The sequence below is a fragment of the Acanthisitta chloris genome, unplaced genomic scaffold (genome assembly GCF_000695815.1).
Source record: "Acanthisitta chloris isolate BGI_N310 unplaced genomic scaffold, ASM69581v1 scaffold18688, whole genome shotgun sequence".
NCBI classification, from domain to species: Eukaryota; Metazoa; Chordata; class Aves; order Passeriformes; family Acanthisittidae; genus Acanthisitta; species Acanthisitta chloris.
The window spans coordinates 55,904-74,515 of NW_008685603.1; the positions used below are offsets into that span (position 1 = coordinate 55,904).

At 43.3% G+C, this 18,612-nt stretch overlaps 1 protein-coding gene across 1 annotated transcript in view; it reads right to left on the minus strand.

Annotated features, from left to right (window-relative positions):
* The window catches only part of CPS1 (carbamoyl-phosphate synthase 1, mitochondrial), a gene marked incomplete at its 5' end in the record, with an annotated part of 60,984 nt that overhangs the window by 20,852 nt on the left and 21,520 nt on the right, over positions 1 to 18,612 (minus strand). The window contains 7 exons of the mRNA XM_009079838.1: positions 421 to 496; positions 2,753 to 2,820; positions 3,367 to 3,561; positions 10,301 to 10,482; positions 13,855 to 13,918; positions 14,471 to 14,536; positions 16,311 to 16,452. Coding sequence (XP_009078086.1) covers positions 421 to 496; positions 2,753 to 2,820; positions 3,367 to 3,561; positions 10,301 to 10,482; positions 13,855 to 13,918; positions 14,471 to 14,536; positions 16,311 to 16,452 — 793 coding nt within the window. The remainder of the gene's footprint in view (positions 1 to 420; positions 497 to 2,752; positions 2,821 to 3,366; positions 3,562 to 10,300; positions 10,483 to 13,854; positions 13,919 to 14,470; positions 14,537 to 16,310; positions 16,453 to 18,612) is intronic.

Sequence of the window (18,612 nt, forward strand, 5' to 3'; positions counted from 1 at the left end):
CATCCCTGTCAGTAAGGATGCTTGCATGGGTTCCCATGTTAGGGAGTCTGTGAGGGAACAAATTGAGGAGTCAAACTCTAATTTCAGTAGCTCGTCCCCAAGTACGGAAGGCAAAGAGTAAGAAAGACACAATAAAGAATCAAAAAGAGATGGAATATACAGTAGACATGAAACAAATACAGTAAACACAAAAAGGAAAAGCAGTATGTCAGTAAGGATGCTTGCATGGGTTCCCATGTTAGGGAGTCTGTGAGGGAACAAATTGAGGAGTCAAACTCTAATTTCAGTAGCTCGTCCCCAAGTACGGAAGGCAAAGAGTAAGAAAGACACAATAAAGAATCAAAAAGAGATGGAATATACAGTAGACATGAAACAAATACAGTAAACACAAAAAGGAAAAGCAGTAGCAGCATGAAGTACCTGAGAGACTCTGGTGGCTTCTGCTAAGAACTTCTTCATTTCCTCTTCAGTGAATACTACATTCATTGCAGACCCACTGTGAGAACAGGAAGGAAAAGAAACCAGTTCAGCTTCCCTTGTGACTTCAAGAGAGATATCAGACACTACTGCTCAGGGTTCACAAAGTTACCAACTACCTCAGTATGATAGACTAGTCAAGCAAATTCCCAACTCAAGCCATGTGCTCCACTCTTGACTGAAAGAGAGGCAGAGCTGGTACCTAATGATGTTCCACTATACTTCCAGAGAAGACAGGAGAACTCCAGAACCATAACAGTGAACCAAATAAAGAGCTGTGGTCGCCTAGCACTGCTGTGAAATCCCTTTCCTGACCCAAGTCTTTGAAGCTCCCCCTACACTGGGGGAGACAGCTAGTCAGCCAGACAGCCCCACTAAGGGCCAGACCTTCCCCTTGGGGCAGGGTAGCTGTGTGCTCAAGGCAAAACAGACTCTTTGCTCACTTTACCCCGATTGCTCCTCAGTGACAGATGAAGTGGGGAATGCACAGGCCACTGATGATGGCTATGACAGTATAAATACAGATGAAAATAGGCTGTTCATTTCTGGCCATTTCACTGTGTTTGTCCCCAACATCTTATCCCCTAAAGGAGATGCAGAGTACATACACAGGCTGTATCTGAAAGCTACTTTGAAATGTTGCTGTCACTAGTGTCAGAGAGGGGGGGAACTGGGAAAACATGGGTCCAGAGTCAGTGATTCAGGTCCCTTTTAAAGACAAGAATCTCTTAAAAAAGATGTTACATTGGCCATTTCTACCCTTGACATCCAGCTTCCCCCTTGCTTTGATGGGCAAGCCCACAGAGGCTGTGGAGAAAAGTGGAGGAAGGAGCTATCCCACAAAATCAATCACTTTGGGCTAAGATAAATAGACACGAGTACCTAGGTGATTATATTTACTGGACTACCTCTTCAGCTGATGTAAATCAATAGAGTTCAATTAAATCCATGGACCTATGTCAGGAGCACCGCTGAGGATGTGAGCTGGTGCACACAGTACTTAACTGGTGGGGAAATGCATTTAGTTTCCCAAGGAAACTGTCAGATATTGAAGGTCATATCTGCTCAAAGGATGAAGAAGAAGTCTAGCTGTGGAACTGCTGCTGTTCTGCAAATAGAGGCCAGACAGGGTGCTGTGCTCAGGCTCTTCACCCTCTGGTTCCTCAAAGTTTACATCCTCCAGTTTCATCTTTCTCACTGAAGTCCCCCTAACCTGCAAACATCCTTTAGCAAATACTTAACATGGAAAGGGTCTATAATGGATTTAATTCAGATGGAAACAACAGGCTAAAAGAAATGTTCCCTGAAAATCTGGACAATTACATCAGAAGCAGTTTCTAACTTATACTCCTGACCCAAGGGCTGTTTTCTAACTTTGCTTGCAACCCCACTGCAAGCTTCAGAAACCAGACAGAAAAGTCACATTCAAGAGTCTCTGCTAAAGGATATTTCCTTGAGGGTTGAACATACAAGAAATCCTTCTCCTTTTCTTCTTTTTAAATAAAAATTGTGTTTGCCTCCCCCCCAAAAAAACTGACACTGTGCTTTTCTCTTTATTTTGATATGTGTGTCTTCTTCATATGAAAAAGATCCTGCTTCCCTTGTAAACTGTGCCTAGCAAACTGTCTCTCTGTGCCTAGTCATTTAGCTATGAAGAAACTCCTCACAGAGAAGAGTGATCTATCATTCAGAACATGTGAGTTTGCTGTGTGCACACACTGCTCTAACTTCCTCAAGAAGTCTAGCTGTTGGAAATGGGGCTCTGCACAATGTCTGTTTAATGAGAAGCAGCTGCCAGCAGTGTAGGGACATAAAACATGCCTGTAAGCAGAGAAACTTGGCAAATAAGAAGCTGAATTCAAAAGATGTGCTGTCATTTTCTGAAAACAGATGCCAATCCCAATAAATGGCCTCAGCATGTTGCCTTTTGGTTTTCCTGGTGGCAAACAATCTTCTGACTTAATTGTACAGGTAGTAGTCTCAGGTACCTTAAAGAATATCCCAGATGGTTCATGTTTTTGGCCTTGAGATATGAAAAAGGTAATGCAGCTAAACAAACATTTCTATGATTATGTTCTACCTTTGATCTGTGCCTGATGGACATAAGGGATCCATTCACTTCCATTATTGGTTTGAGCAGTTGTCCCACCTGTTATGACGAGCAGCTTTATGCCACATACACCTAGCACAGCCCCTGAAATTATTCTTTCTTGTCTCAAAGAGGCCTTTGGAGTCCATATCCCCACCCTGCAGAGCTCTGATGGCTGAGCCTTACCTCAGAACATAGGAGGGCCTCAGCAAACATGGGTATCTCACTGAGCTTGCAAATTCAACTGCGTCTCTCTAAAGAAAGGGGAAAAAACATGCTGTGAAGAAGAAAATATTTTAAAGTCATACCAAAATTCCAATTCTAACTGCATTTGCACTTTACTAGCCAGTAAGATTGAGGGGAAGAAGCTGGGGACTGCAGCCTGGGCTGAAGGCCCCCCTGACTTCTTGGTTACAGAGTTGTCACCTTCAGGCCTTCCCTGTCCATAAAGCTTCACTGGGGAAAAAAGAGCAGTGCCAACTTTGCAATCTCCACCTGCTAGAACAGTTCTCAAGGCCAACAGGATAAACTAAACTAGCCTGACAATGGTGCTAACTTCTGCTGGGTTGTGTAAACATGGGTTCTACTCCAGGTTGTGTAAACATGATTTAAAGACACTTCCAGTTTCACTTCCAGTCCACTCACTCCCAGTGCTGCTACAGCATCACTTTACATGGATCAAAAAGGTCTCCTACATTGGCAGTAAATAAACCATCAAATGTCTTTGGAATTTTGAAATGTATCCGTGAGTCAGGCCCTCCTGAGCAGATGCACATACCCAGATGCACATCCCAACTTACCAGTGTACTGACTGCCTTCCAGGGGGCCTGGGCCACATGCAGCTCATCCAGAATAGCTGAGAATATGGAGCGATCTTCTGCCTGGTCAATCTTCAAGGGATTTGTGCCAAGGATCTTTACTCCACTGTGGTGCAGTGGCACTGCCAAGTTATTGGGAATTTGCCCACCTACAGAAATAATGCAGCCACTGCATCCCTGTCGGCAGACAGATAGGAGGAGCACAGTCACGTCCAAGTTAACTTAACAATAAGAGCTGTCACAACTAGAAATCTAATGTTTACATTACATGTCTCTCCAGGTTGTTGTGAACAAAGACAGATCACTGGACCACAAAGACATCAGAGGGCTGGAACACCTCTCCTATGCAGCTAGGCTGAAAGAACTGGAGTTGTTCAGCCTTCGGTACTTACAGGGAGCTTACAAAACACAGGGAGAGCAACTTTTTACATTGGCAGACAGTGATAAGACAAGAGGGAGTGGTTTTAAACTAAAAGAGGAGAGATTCAGGTTACATGTTATGAAGAAATTCTTTACTCAGAGTGGTGAGGCACTGGCACTGGTTCACCAGAGAAGTCAGGGATGGCCCATCTGTGGAAGTTTTCAAGACCAGGTTGGACAGGGCTTTGAGCAACCTGGTCTAGTGGGTGCCCACAGCAGGGGGTTGGAACTAGGTGATTTTTAAGGTCCCTCCTTCCAACTCAAGCCATTCTATGCTTTTATCATAATTGTGCTGATCCAGAGGCACCCAGCTTGCAAAGTGTGATTCAGAGTACGTAGCCTCTCTACATGAGCAATATCCTCCTTGATATCATTCAAAACCCAGCAGTAACTTGAGGTCAAATTCCCCAGGAAACCAAAGTCTGCAGTATCTACACACCTTGTGATGTCAAGCCATGCTTCTATAACTCCTGCTTGAACCACATGCTGTTACCTTGCTTGCATGTCATGTTTAGGTCCTTCAGCTTTCCCAGTGAGGATAAGACTCCACTTGGTGGAGTCAGGTCTCCTTCCCATGTTCTCCTACACATATGAACATGGAGACCATCACTTCAACCGAGCCTACTCCCCCTTTCCTGCTGTGACCAGCAGCATGAACAAACAAAATGCTTCAGGTGCTCTTTCTATTTCAGTCCAGCTCTTAGAGAAAATAGCCTCCCCCATGCTCTTGGCCAGAGACTTGGAGAGCATCAGACATTCGTGAAAACTCTTTTTCATTCCAGAGTTGCAAGGCAGTAACCTCCAGCAGAGAGGCAATGGGAAAAAACTGAAATTTATGGGTTTTGTCTGGCAGCACTGTTACTTCATAAGCAAACCACCAAGCCACTCTTAAAGGAGTGTAACAAAGGTAAGCAGAGCTCAACACATCAGTCAGCCTGTGATGCTGAATTACTCTGCATACACTTAGCCCTTCATTTTAATCCATGCTCCTTATTCCTGACTAGCTCCTCATTTCCCATAGTGCCCAGGATAGTAGCAAGTATTTCAGCAAACTTGTCCTATGTGCTGGTTTCCACACAGGTTATTTGCAAGTATGTCAATTCCAGAAGCAGGTGAGGCAGGACAAGCTGGCACAGCATCCTCCAGCCACAATGGAGCATTTCATGTCTGTCACTGGGCAGTGAGGAAATAATACACAGCAAATAACAAGAGATAGGTGAGCTTGCTAACAAACACACACCCTTCTTCAGGTGGAAATATGGGACTTTTTTTTAACATAGAACCACTAATGCTTTCAAGTACAATCTAGTCAGGTGTGAAAATTTTCAGCAGCAAAAAAAGCCTTAGGGTAACTGCAACAACTATGAGGACATGAATTACATTTAGACTGTGTAATAATTGAGGGTAATTAAATAACAGGCACTTTACTTCCCAATTAAAGCTGGTGAAACTTGGCCCAAAGGAGAATCTGGCCTACAGCACAGCTGCAGTGAAGGACTCTTTTGAACCAAATGTGTTTTACAGTTTTACCCACTTCTAACAAACGAGAAACTTAAATCAAGTGATCCATGGTTTGGCTCTAAAAGGCAGAGGAACAATGTTCTTTTAATTAACAAGTGTGTTTTTCCTGAAGGTAGTCAGCCCCACTGGCCTTCCTGGGAGAGGAACTTATTTATCACAGATTTAAAGGGATTTGGAGTGGTAGATCCGTGAGCTGAGCGCAGGATGGACTAGAAGTGACTGTGAAAAAATAGATTATAAATGCTAGGAAAATTCCTGCTCAACTTTGATATGGTTAATTTCCTACCATAATAAAAATCCACTAAAATATCTGGCATTTAAGCAGCACTTATTATCCCAAGGTTTACAAGATTATTATTTGCTTAACAGGCTAATACACAGGGCTGGAGATGATTTTTTTTTCCTTTACACCATGCAGTTGCTTATGGGATGACACACTGCTGCTGGCCAACAGCAACCATCTGAAAGAGCTTAGGACAGGCAGCAGAAAATGCCTCATTAGTAGAGGATGGAGCAAGGACAGAGGCTGTTTGGTGCCCACATAGGTTTGTCTCATGACATCAGAGCTCAACATCTCCAACTCAGAAATATGTTCCTTACTTCATCCAGACCCATCCAAAACACAGCAATTCTCTCTAGTCCCTGGGCTCCTTACCATCCCACATGGATGAGACTGAATAAACTTGTGAATCCCTTCCTGCAGCTTGGAAGGATTCCTGTTTGATAACGAGTCAGCCCAGCTTTGCTGCCAAGGTCAACCAACATCTTAATCTATCCTCAACATCTTTGCCATGCGAATGTCTCAACTAACAGCTTCTCCTCAGCTGCTCCTTATTTCTTCCTTTAAAACAATTCTAGTTACTGAGCCTCTAAAATCTAAATACGGCCTACATCAAAGTTGGGATGGCTTTAGGGACTCCAGCCTTAAGGAGACAGAGGAGATGGCTCATTCAAGCAAATAGGAGAGAATCACAAACTCAATTTTAGTCAAAAAGAGTCATAAATTGAACCTAGCTGCAGCTCACTTCTTCCTTTAAAATTCTGCTGTTTCCCAAAGCATGCTCCTGCCCCAAGGGCAGCCACTGTCCTGCCAGGGGACAGGACTGCTCCACTGAGACATGTGGGCAGGCAGAAGGGGATGCCACTGCATATTTTAATTATAAAGGAAATGAATAACATCCTTGCCATTAGATATCTTTAAAATATACCCAATACATAATCTAGTGAAAGAAACCTAGAGAGAATTATTTTCCCGTTTATAACAAAAATCATTCTTTTTATTACTACCTTGCTTTTATGTCATTAGTAATAGAGCTGGGTTTTCTTTTTCCCTGAGTTTGAAAACAAATTAGACCATTAAAATTGTACCTAAGAGCCTCCTTTACTTTTATGAATCGTTTCAGAATGATCTTAGAAACGGAAAGAGAATCAGAAGAGGCCCTCAAGCAGATAGATATTAAAATAAAAAGGGAACATCTTCTCTGGAAACAAAAAACCAATAAATCTGAAGGAAGGAATTCTATTTTTTAAAACTGTCATCCTCACAGACTACCACCTAACTTTGCACATTCACAGCAAATTAAACTTTCCTCCAAAGCACAGTTCAGCTATGCAGAGCTCAGTATCTGGTGAGTCAGAGCAGCTGTGAATGTCAGCTGGAGGTAAAAGAGGACACAAGGGAGAGAAAGAGGAGGGACAGCTGAGTATATCCCTCGGATAGGGATGTGTGAAGCTGTGAGCATCTCTTGGTAGGCAAGTTCCAGCTGCCTCAGCCTCGCTGGTAACCTCCCTCCTCAATGCAGTCTAATTTGTCTAATCAGAAGAACTGAGACAAGACAGTGCACTTATTTATTTGAGCTTAGCAGTTGCCCAAGGTTTGCTGCTAATCCTAATGTTTAGGGAGCTCATGTATCATCTCTACTGAGGGCAGAGTGTTGTGTCCATTGTTTGCTGAAGGTTTTACCTACAGCTTGCCAATGATCCAGGACTTTTCAAAGTATTTGCTGCAGTTCATTGTCCATTGGAACACCAGATGAAGCTAATGAGCAGGAGAGGTTAAAAGAACAGCCTGAAACATGGCACTAGCTCTGTATATGAAGCTGGGAGGGATGGCTATCTGCAGGATTGGTGAAGGACCTCAGAATCAGATTAACTTTTACCTTGATCATTTCCTTAGGGACTGACTTCAAACTGCATTTGCCTGAGGAAGTATTCTGTTAACAGGATATTAGCATTTAGCTCACTCCTTTTTTTTAAAAAAATACATATAACAAATAATATCTCTTAGGTTACATTGTACAAAAAAAATACATAAATAATATCTCTTAGGTTACATTGTACTGGAGGTCTGGGTTCTGTCTCCAGGTCTGCCCATGCCCTTTTGCATGACTCTGTAGGCTACTCTACTCCTCAGAGACTCAGTTTTCCTGCTTGCAAATAAGGCGTGATGACACCATTTCTTTCTGTTGCTACCAAAGAAAAGTGTTCTAAACCAGCTGAATATTTACTATTCATCTTGAGAATTATTGGAGAGCATAACCCTGATTTTGGATGTTTAGGCTCAGACCCTGATGGCTTTAACATCTCCAGAGCAAACATCAAATCGGTTGTTTTCATACTCAAGCCAGAGTAGCAAACTCTCAGCATCTCTCATATCTTCCTTTTTTTTCCCACCATCTCAGCTCCTGCTGCCTTCTCCCTGCCCCTTCTCTTCTCACAATCACCTTTTGGTTTACTTCAAGAGCAGAACGGGCTAAAAACATGCCCAGAAGCATAAGCACAGTCCAGCTGATGAGCATGGCTGGCTGAGCTGGTGAAACTGCCAAGAGTGCCCCTCCCTTTCAGCTCTGAGTACCACAGGATGCTGCTATTAAACCTTGAGACCTGCATCACCTCCCATCAAACTCACCAAGCCTTGCTGTGACAAGCAGGATAATGCAAGTTTCAATATGTATGCATTACTCTTTTCACACGTTTTTCTTACCCAGCCTGCTAATTACTAGCACTCCGTGTTGAAATGAGCAGTTGCTCCCTCATCACCTATCTCTACCTTCTCTTTGATCCTGCAGTAATTAGATGCTGTGTTTCATCAGTGTTATTTGTCTGACAAACTGTCACACCAGTTTCCTCCATGCCCCAAGCTCAGAAGTTCAGTGCTGTTAAGTAAACAAGAGTTCAATGCTTTTAGAGCTGAGCCTCATGGATAATCCTAAAGCATTAAAAAATCAGCTTTTTAGAGTCCAGAGAACCAGGGAGTCTTTTGTTTTGTCCTAAATCTATGTTTTCCAGTAGCAGTCTCTGTTTTTACATAAATTTAAAAAACAACGTACAAATAGGAAAGTATGAACATGCAATGTAAAGTGGTCCTAAACAGCATTTTGCAAATGGTTGAAGAACAGAGCCTAGAGACTGTGACTTGAGTTCTGATGTGCTTTTGCTTGGTTCCAAATTTGGGAATGATCAGATTATAAAATCCTTTTAGAAACTTGCACCAATTCACAAAGGAGATGGACACAGATCCTCATATACTGGGGAAAAGAGCAAAAAAAAAAGCCCAAGTTTAACATGACCTGGGTTCTGCAAAGTTGCTTCAGCAAGTTATATGGCCAACTCCCACTGAGTGTCAAGGCAGATGAAGTTCCTGTAAGCACCTTTAAAAGCCTCAGCCACAAACCGAAGATGAGTGTCTTGATTCTGTAGAGCTTGAGGTCAGTAACAACAAGGTTGAGTGCCTGTGGATCAGAATCGGGGGGAAGGCCAACAAGGCTGACATCTTGGAGGGAGTCTGTTACAGACCACCCAATCAGGACAATGAGAGTGATGATTTACTGAAGCACACTTTCCTCAGAAATGTGTAGAACAGGGAGCTGGAGCGAGTCCAGAGAAGAACAACGAGGCTGGTGAAGGGACTCGAGCACAAGTGCTTTGAGGAGAGGCTGAGGGAGCTGGGGTTGTTTAGCCTGGAGAAGAGGAGGCTCAGGGGAGACCTTATCACCCTCTACAACTCCCTGAAAGGAGGTTGGAGTCAGGTGGGGGTTGGTCTCTTCTCCCAGGCAACCAGCAGGAGGACAAGAGGGCACAGACTCAAGCTCTGCCAGGGGAGATTTAGGTTGGGTATTAGGAAGACATTTTTTTACTGAGAGAGTGATTAGGCATTGGAATGTGCTGCCCAGGGAGGTGGTGGATTCACCATCTCTGGAGGTTTGCAAGATGAGACTAGATGTGGCACTTGGTGCCATGGTCTAGTAATGACAATGGGGTTGGACTGTATGATCTTTGAGGTCTCTTCCAACCTGGTTGATTCTATGAGTGTGTTACGCCTTAAAAATCAATACTTTCCATGTTGGGGCCAACTGTCTACATTATATATCTTCTCATTACTAAATCTGCCTGAGACTCTTCTCCATCTCTCATATCAGGACATCTGAACACTAGGAAACTCCTAAGAGACCAGTGCAATATCTGGATCAGGAGCTGGAACATGTTCTGTTTTGATGGCAATTCCAGATCTGTCTATTTGCACGCTGGACCACATCCACAACATTGCCACTGTACTGCAAGGCCAAGCCTGCAAGTTCTTGAGCACATGTTAGAGTGATGCATAGAAGTTGTTCTACTTCAAGTGGAGGACTTGTGCTTCAAATCAAGGGTGTGCTTAACTGCTAAAGCCCAGAACTGCAAGGGCAGAACAATTTGTGCGATAAATGACTGTGCAGCAAATTAAATCTGCTTGTAAATATTGCACAATATGGCATCTTGCAAAATAATTTAATATTTATTTGGCATTCATTATTGAGCAGTCTGCTAGGAACATCAATGATGTGTAAAATGCAACATTGGGATCCAAACCAAACAGCTTTTGTGAGCAAGCTCTCTCCCCTCGCCCCCAGCTGCTCTGCCAGAGCAAGCTGGTGACAAGAATTTTGAAGAGTTGGGTTGCTTCATGGCTTTTTATAGTGCTTCTGATTTTCTTTACCTCATATTGGTAGATGTCCAGGATCCTTTCCAATGACAGCTCCTCAAAGTACAGTCTGTCACACTCATCAAAATCTGTGCTCACCGTCTCCGGGTTGCAATTCACGACGACAGTCTTGTTGCCAAGCTGACGCAGCGTGCGGATACTGGAGACAGCACACCAATCAAACTCCACGCTGCTGCCTGCCAGGAGACAGAAAAGTGGGCAAGGAAAGGAAGGATGCAGAGAAGAAAACAAACAGACGTTTTCAGCACTCAAGCTGAAAAAAGAAAAAGGGAAAAAAAAAAAGCCAGCACTGTCTCCTGTCAGCTCAGAACAAGAAGTCTAATTGTCCTCTCATGGAAGTTAATCATCCACAAAACTGAACCTCCAAGCACAACAGGTAAGTTAGCTCAGCTGCTCAGGAGTGACAGATCTCTACAGCATGTCTGTCATCCTGTGCTCATAAATACTCATGTCTGCTCTTGCTACCCATCCAGCTACCACTGCCTCCCAACCAACAAGCTCTGGGATAAACTAAAGAGACGGAAGTTTAGACGTGGCTAAGATGAGCTCCCATTGTTATAAGACAGTGCTGTTTACTCCAGGAAACACAAAGCATTTGTACAGATGTGGTGTAAAGCACAGAAGACTGAAGTGGTTTTTACCTTTCAGAAGAGCAGTGTATGGCTAAATCAACATGAGAAAAATTATAGCACACTGGGTTTGACCTTATGGTGCACTGACTCTAGGTAAGGCAGATTAGAAGGAAGAACATTTCTAGAGCCACTCTGTGATCCTTTTATCTTGGTTTAAAGGCCACAGTGACTATGGCAACACTGTGGGACAAGCACATCCTACTGTTCTGGCCTCCTTGAAATGAAACAGGCACAGGGGGAGTCACCCGGTGCTTGGTCTTGGGCAAGCTGCAGCTCTTGGGACTTGGGCAATGCTGCAGGCTTCAGGGAACACTGGAATAGGGACTTGTGCAAACAGCTACTACTCAATAAATTTCTGCACTCAAACATCTAAGAGAGGTAACCATAAAGAGAGAATGATGCATACTAAAGAACATCATTAAATGGTTATGCTTACAGTCTACAAGAAATCCTTGGCCTCATCATGTTGTGTTCACAGCCATTACATAATCGTTAACCACCGGTATTATTTTCGTATATAATTGTGTGACAAGACACATTGGAAATTCAGGCTGTGCTTAATTGCTGCCTCCACCTAGTCACAAACAGATGGCTGGCACAGGTCACTCACTGACAGGCACATAAGTTGTTTCCCTACTTCTGTCAAACAAGAACCTCAGAATATGCCTAAGCCTTAGCTAAACCCCCACAGAAAAGAGGGAAATTAAATCTGAAACTGGATTTTTCCCAGAAGGGACATCAGATCTCCTGCACTTTTTCATTCCACTTTCATTACTCAGGTACTTTTACACGCACAAGAAACCTCAACTTTGAGACACAATGGTCATCTGGAACCCTCATCTGACTGCTTCAGATACAACATGGGAAAACAGCTGAACACTTGCAGTTTATTCCAGGCACACCCAATAATGGTCATGCCCAAACATGGGAAAGGGAAGACAGCAAATAAATAGTATTAGTAGTAACAACTGTTGTAACATAACCAGACACTGCTCCTCAGGAGGTACATCAACAAGGGCATGTTTTTGAACTCACTTTCAGGTCTCAATCGCACTAAAACTATGTGCACACCTTAAAATTTACAGAGCACTCTGCTGGTCCATGCAGGTGGTGGAATGTATTCTTACTGCTTTCAGGGCTGACTCATACAAACCAATCCCCTCCCAGGACAGGAGGTCCCCTCCTGGCTGCAGGTGAAGAGCAAGGATCACCTTGAATACCTGAGCAACACCTCATGGAGCACAGGTCACTCCCTGCAGCTCAGGCTCTCTGGGAGCCAGAGGCTTCAGGTGTGCAGGAAAAGTGTGCCAAAGCAAGCAATGAAGCTCAAGAGGGTGGAACTGTACTGATTCACATCATGATTCTATTTGACATATTACTTGTAACTTCAAAAAAAGACACTCAGTTTGGACAATTTTCTTTCAAAACACAGAATATAGCATGACTTGTGAAATGGCCTCCCACTTCCTCCAAATATTTTCATTTCTTTGCAGAAGTGTTAACATATTCAAGATTTTCCTGCAATATATTTCAAACTATTTTCAAATAAAATTCACAAGGTTGAGGCGGGGTTTTTTTAATCTAAAATTCAGTTTTCACAAAGGAAATAAGAAAAATAATGTCACGTGTTTAACTTCCATCCAAATCATTTAGCCCTTTCTGACCTGGCAGGGAACACTAAGTTGATCCAACTGAATTCTGATCACAATTGTGAAAGCACAGAACAAAAACACACTGCTTACTTGCTTCAAAGGATAATAAAAGAGGAAAAAAATCAACTTGGCTATTGCACCTATGAAAAAAGTCTTTTAGAGGTATAAGTAATGGTTTCCCTTAGCAGCCTTTTTTAGTTGCAACCTCTTCCAGAGATGGTCTTGATCTAATCAAAGCTACAGAGCAGGTGAGACCAAGATCAGATCTGCATGGCTAACCTAAGCAATGAGTTTTGGGTGAACAGTGCAAAATGTATTTACATACATCCAATGAGATTATTAAACAAATGTTGCCATCTTTTTCATGCTGATTTTTTATACCCATGGCACACAGCATGTTGAGTGGCAGAAGCATTCACAAAAGATAAGCATAATCATGGAGTGTTCCTCCTGATTTCACTCATCTCAACACTCATGCTGAAAACTGAGTTCAAACAGACACGTCCTACAAACAGCAACAGGAGTGCAGCATGTGACCTCTCCATCCAAGCAAAACAAATGGATGCAGTTTTCAATTTCAGCTTTCAAAACCCATCACCACTTCTTGTGAGATGCAGAGCAGAAATATTTCTGAATAACAAGCAATTTTTTTCTTGTCAGTAGTTGCAAGCCATTTAGAGAGATCCATGAGAAGAAAAAGTGAAAGTCATCATATGCAGAATTCAGCAGTCTGCCGACCCAATCCCCACAGCCATGAGGAAACTCTTATGCTGTATAATGATCTGAGTGGGCTGAAAAAACAGCATACAGAGAATTGCTTATACAAAAGCAGCTGAAGAGATCAAAATATTTTCAGAGTCACCTACACTTACAGCTGTAAAATGCACAGTATACAACAACATCATCATGAGCTGGCAGTAAACATATGAGACAGGTCTGGGAGCAACAAAATTCTATACAAGGTATCTGGTTCTCATGACCTTAGCGTGTGCAAAAAGTAAGATTATAAAATTCTATAAAACTTCGTGAAAATCACTACTAAGTGTCAAGTGAAAAGTAATAACTCTCCTGTTTTTTTCCAGGGCATGAAATGAAGTCTCCAAGCAAGTATAAAAGGCAAACCTTGTGTTAGGAATTGATGCCCTGTGCACTGTGCTCTGAAGGGTTTTGTCACCATATGAGAAGAGGAACAAATGAACCATAAGAATACCTGAAGAAGGCTTGAGGGTGCAAGGAGAACAGAGGAGTTATAAGAAAGATTTACCTATGTGATACGGTCCACAGCCCAGCACCATCACTCCACAGTCATCAAATTTTACATCATGCTCCTGAGAAGGGAGGGAAAAAAGCCATTAGGATCTCCATAGCACCTAACTCAGTGCTTTTCAGAATAAACAGTTCCTGGTGCTCAGGCCCATATCCAACAGCCTGATCCTTCAGGGCTCAAGTCTGATCTCATTTACTGCAGTGTAAATCAAGTGCAACTCTCCTGGAATTAGTGGTGCTGCACACAAACCAAAGGAGACACAGCACCTCTGATTTGGCTATTCGAGCAGCCTAAGGGGCTGTGAAGTTTCACATAATGAATGCTAGGATGAGATGAGTGAACCATGAGTTCTGTATTCCCAGCACCTACCTGTGCATGTACAGGTGATACATGACAGGATCTTAACAACACAGGGGCATTAACACTAAATGCACTGGATCAGGATTTGAGCAAGAGAAAATTCCAGGCCTGCTGTAAGGGGATTGTATGTAACACCATCCAAAATAGTTGCTAACGAGACCAAGATATCTGCAAGATCTCCAGAAATAACACAGCATAGGGGAAAGAGATCAAACCAGACAGCAATGGAACTGTTGTTTCAAGAGGTGCCTACCTGCCCATTGTACGTGACATAGAGGTAATTAGTCACCGTTGGGTATTCTGCTGCCAGTGTGTCAATCTGCATAGGGAAGAAGAGAAGGGACTGTGACTTGGCCAGAGCAAAATCTTTCCCATGTGCAGGTGTTTTGGGTTTTTTCTTTTCTCTCTTTCCTTTTCTACTGCTATTTCAGTCCTATTATCTTCCCATCATGTCTTTCCCTCATAAGGAGGTGATCTGAACTGTCCTGCACTTGCAATGCAGCATATGCCTGGCTGTCCACTCAGACCCTGCAGTTCAGTCAACACAACACTCTAACATCTCTTTCTAAGCTGCAGTTTCAGCTCTGCATCTCTTTGGTGAAACACCTACATATCCCAAGAACCTCCCCTACTTGCCAAGGCCCTCATTCTCTAGTTTGTTTGGCAGCAATAATTACACACATCTCCATTCCTCCAGGTCTCCAGTCCTCTTTAACTGGGCCATCTGGAACCTTCACGCTCTACTCTTGACCTCATCTTACTCCCACACTGAATGCAAACACAAAATCACTTGTGCCAAGTAGCAGTGCAATTACTATATGTTTATGTTACAATATAACTTGTGCCTTGATAATTCAACGGTACACAAAGCAAGAGTGATTTTCAACCGCCCCCTATATGTAGTTTTCAACAATTTCTTAGGTAATTAGTCATGAGAGAACCCAGAAGAATAATTTGCCTACTAGGCTGTTCACAAACTGTTTGTGTCAACTACTCATTGCATGTTATACATGATAACTAGTCCATCTAGGTCACCAGCGAGTGCTGAAGTTCCCTGAATGAACATCTGAAATATTTCTACCCAGAATACTGAACAGGGAACAATATTAAAGCAGTCCTGACACGAATTTTTACACGCTATACCATTTAAAAATCTGTCCAAACTTCAAGTACTTTCAGGAATCCCCACTGGCCTTCCAAATCCTTGTGAATAATGGAGAATGTGACCTTACGTCATTAGCACCGTGTAAGTGTCTGCTGCTCATTACTGGTGCTAATACTGCAACTTGTACTTCATGGCTCAAGAAGAAACATATGCTTTGAAGGCACACGTGCAGGAACAAGCAGAATGACCTTATTAAGGGTACCTCGGCACACAAATCAATCCAGCACTGCAGTGCCATATGCAGCTGAAAGAACACAGTGCAAGACCAGGCATGTCTCTGTGGCCAGGTGAGCCGTAGAAGAAAAACAGCAGCTGGGGAACAGAAGGAGATTTGGCACCTGGAATTGGGCCTGAGGATACAGACGAGCTCTCTCGGAAATATTCAGTAGTTTGGGTTGGTTTTCTCCCCCCTGTTTAAGGACAGAAAACCAGCTGGTGGCAGTTTAATACCAACATACCTTAAATGCAGCAGCAGAGCACCTAGTGACACTGCTATGAATACTAGATGAGCTCATTACGCTCATGCTATCACAATGAATAGCAAATGAACCCATAACAATAGCACACTTCAAATAAAGTATTAGCCTGTGAAAAGTTTGTACCAGGAGAGAAGACATATTATGCTTTTCATGGTTACAGCATGGTGGGTCAGCATTCTCAGCCTTTTCCTGAAGCCACATAGCTGTGTCTTCCCCTCAGCCACACAGAATATGGACAGGAATATTCTGACTCTCCCTTTGGGAATGTTCACGGCATTACATTGATGTGTGCAGTGCAGAAGTAACAGCTACATGTGTGAAGTGTGATCTCCTCTCATGTGTACATCAAAACTCCTGTGGATGTTAACGGAGCCAGGGGTTTCTAAAGACATGGAGGTCTCCTGCCTCTGGCACTCTTGCAAGTCCTGACCAAAATGTTTCTGACATACCTGTTTCACCCAGGGCACTATGTTCTTCCTCACTCTCAGCTGACGGCACTGGACTTCAGTCAGCCTCAGGCATTTCCCCATCTGTTTGTCAGAGAACCCGATCTGTTTGGCCCTCCTCAGCATCTCTTCTGGAACTGTTTCACTGGGATTAAATAAGAGAAACACCTCTGCATGAGGCTTTACAGCCTTGGAATACCAAGGAGATAATATGAGTACTTGTGTCCTCTGTACTGCACAGACTCGCTACAGGATCATGCACAGGATAGCAAGAAAAAGAAGACTCATACATTTTTTGCATTGGGTGCCCCCCACAAACACCTATGAGGTAAAGTACAGGCAGACTGCTGGTGGTAGGAAGCGAAACATTTTCTTTCCCTGCATTTTTGAGGCAGGAATGAGTGACTCATGATGAGGTTCATCACCTCCCAGGCAGCACTTCCATCAGGCTAGTACAAGTTCACTGTATCCACAACAATTGCATGCTCATTTACCACTTCAGCCTCCAGAGAGGAACTGCAGTGATTCCCTCCTTGAATTCAGTATTCCTATAACTCCATGCACAAACTTTAACTCAATATCTCCTTTACATTCCTCCTCCCAGTCTAAATTTTAAAATACAGGCCTCACCAGACTGGGCAGGATCAATCATTACGCATGTGCCTGCATCTCCTGCCTCTGGTTGCAGCTGCCCACTCCACACAAAGGCATGAAATTCCTGAGGCTGTGGGAAGAGCCAATCAGAGGCACAACTGTGCCCTGGCACTGCTGGGATGGGAGACAACCGGTCTCAAAACACTACAATTTGTCCCAAACAAGTCTTCCCTTCTGTTGCTGAGGATGCTCTGCCTAACTCCAGAAATGGCCAGTCTTTGGAAAACACATCCAACTTCAGAAATCCATAGCCAAAACGACCTTCAGAGTCTCACACAGAAGGCAGGTTTTTTCTTCTGACAGTCTCCAGATACCTTTTTTCCATATTATTTATGCTGGTTCTTGCATAGCAAAACAGAGAGGGGGGAACACACAAGGTAAAGCAAGGGCACCTTTTTTGATTTTGTATTGCAACCAGGGTCTCTCAATAGAATCATAGAATCATATGTTTTCATTCTCCTGGTTTTTCTTATCAGGAGTCCTAGTTTTTGCAGTTTGTTTCAAACACATTGTTCTCCCTCTGCCATCTCTGCAGCTCCACAGTTTCTTGTCCATTTTGCTCTTGATTTTTTTGCCTTCTCCATTCCCTCTTTATTCTCTCCTACTCTTTGTTCCACTTTGACTCCACCTATAGTCCTTATAATTACTTCCTGCCTCCATTTTTAAGCTACCTTCTCTAAGCTTAGCTTTTGCAAAAACATAAAAAAGCCTATGTATTTTTATCAACACTTCTGCTTTTCATCTTCATTGCCAAGAGCATCCTTGCCTGCCCAATAAATCAATATTTTATGAGCAAGCAAGCTCTGAATCAGGAAAAAGGAAGTGATTAACAAACAAGCAATTTTCCTAAATCAGAGCTTTTGATTGCTTGACAGAATTTAAAAATAAATAGTATTATTTTATTTGAGTGGGAGGAGAGGGGTAAGACCGCTTTATTGGAATGTGTCAGGAAGCTGAAGCATGAAAGAGAGTCATTGGATGGGATTTTCCCCTCTGGCTTAGGCACAGAGCAGCTCTGCTGCCCGTGGTGGAGTCAAGCTAGTGTGAAACAGGTGAGAGTGACACAAGTGTCAAACTAGCTGTTCTGAGAGCAGAACTGAGGACCAGACATTTTGGGGCTCAGAGCTCTGGGTAGATGGGGTTTGTTCCATGAATTGCCCAATGACACCTTTCCTTGCCCTACAGTATGAGAACAGAGAGCTTCACCTTCCAGCAATAGCATAACAGAAAGCTAGTGAGAATTTGCAGGAAGGAAATGCTAACTGTAACTCCTATCCTCCACACTGTGTCCCAAATCCCTCTCTTAAACTTCTGTCCTCTGCATTGTGGCCCAGCCTGCCACCACAACCAGCCTGCTTTGTCCTCAGGGGGCTCCAGGCACGAGTACCACCAACACACTCAATCTTCTTCACAACCCTTCACCACATCACCCTTCTTACTCCACAAAATCCTTCTCTTTGTCAGTGTCAGAAGGAAAGTTGTGTTCAAGAAGGAAGTGTTCAAGGCCAGGTTGGACGGGACTCAGAGCAACCTGGTGTAGTGGAAGGTGTCCCTGCCCATGGCAGGGGCTTGGAACAAGCTGACCTTTAAGGTCCCTTCCAACTCAAAACATTCTGTGATTCTATGAAGCTGTCCTGCCTAATCCAGCAGG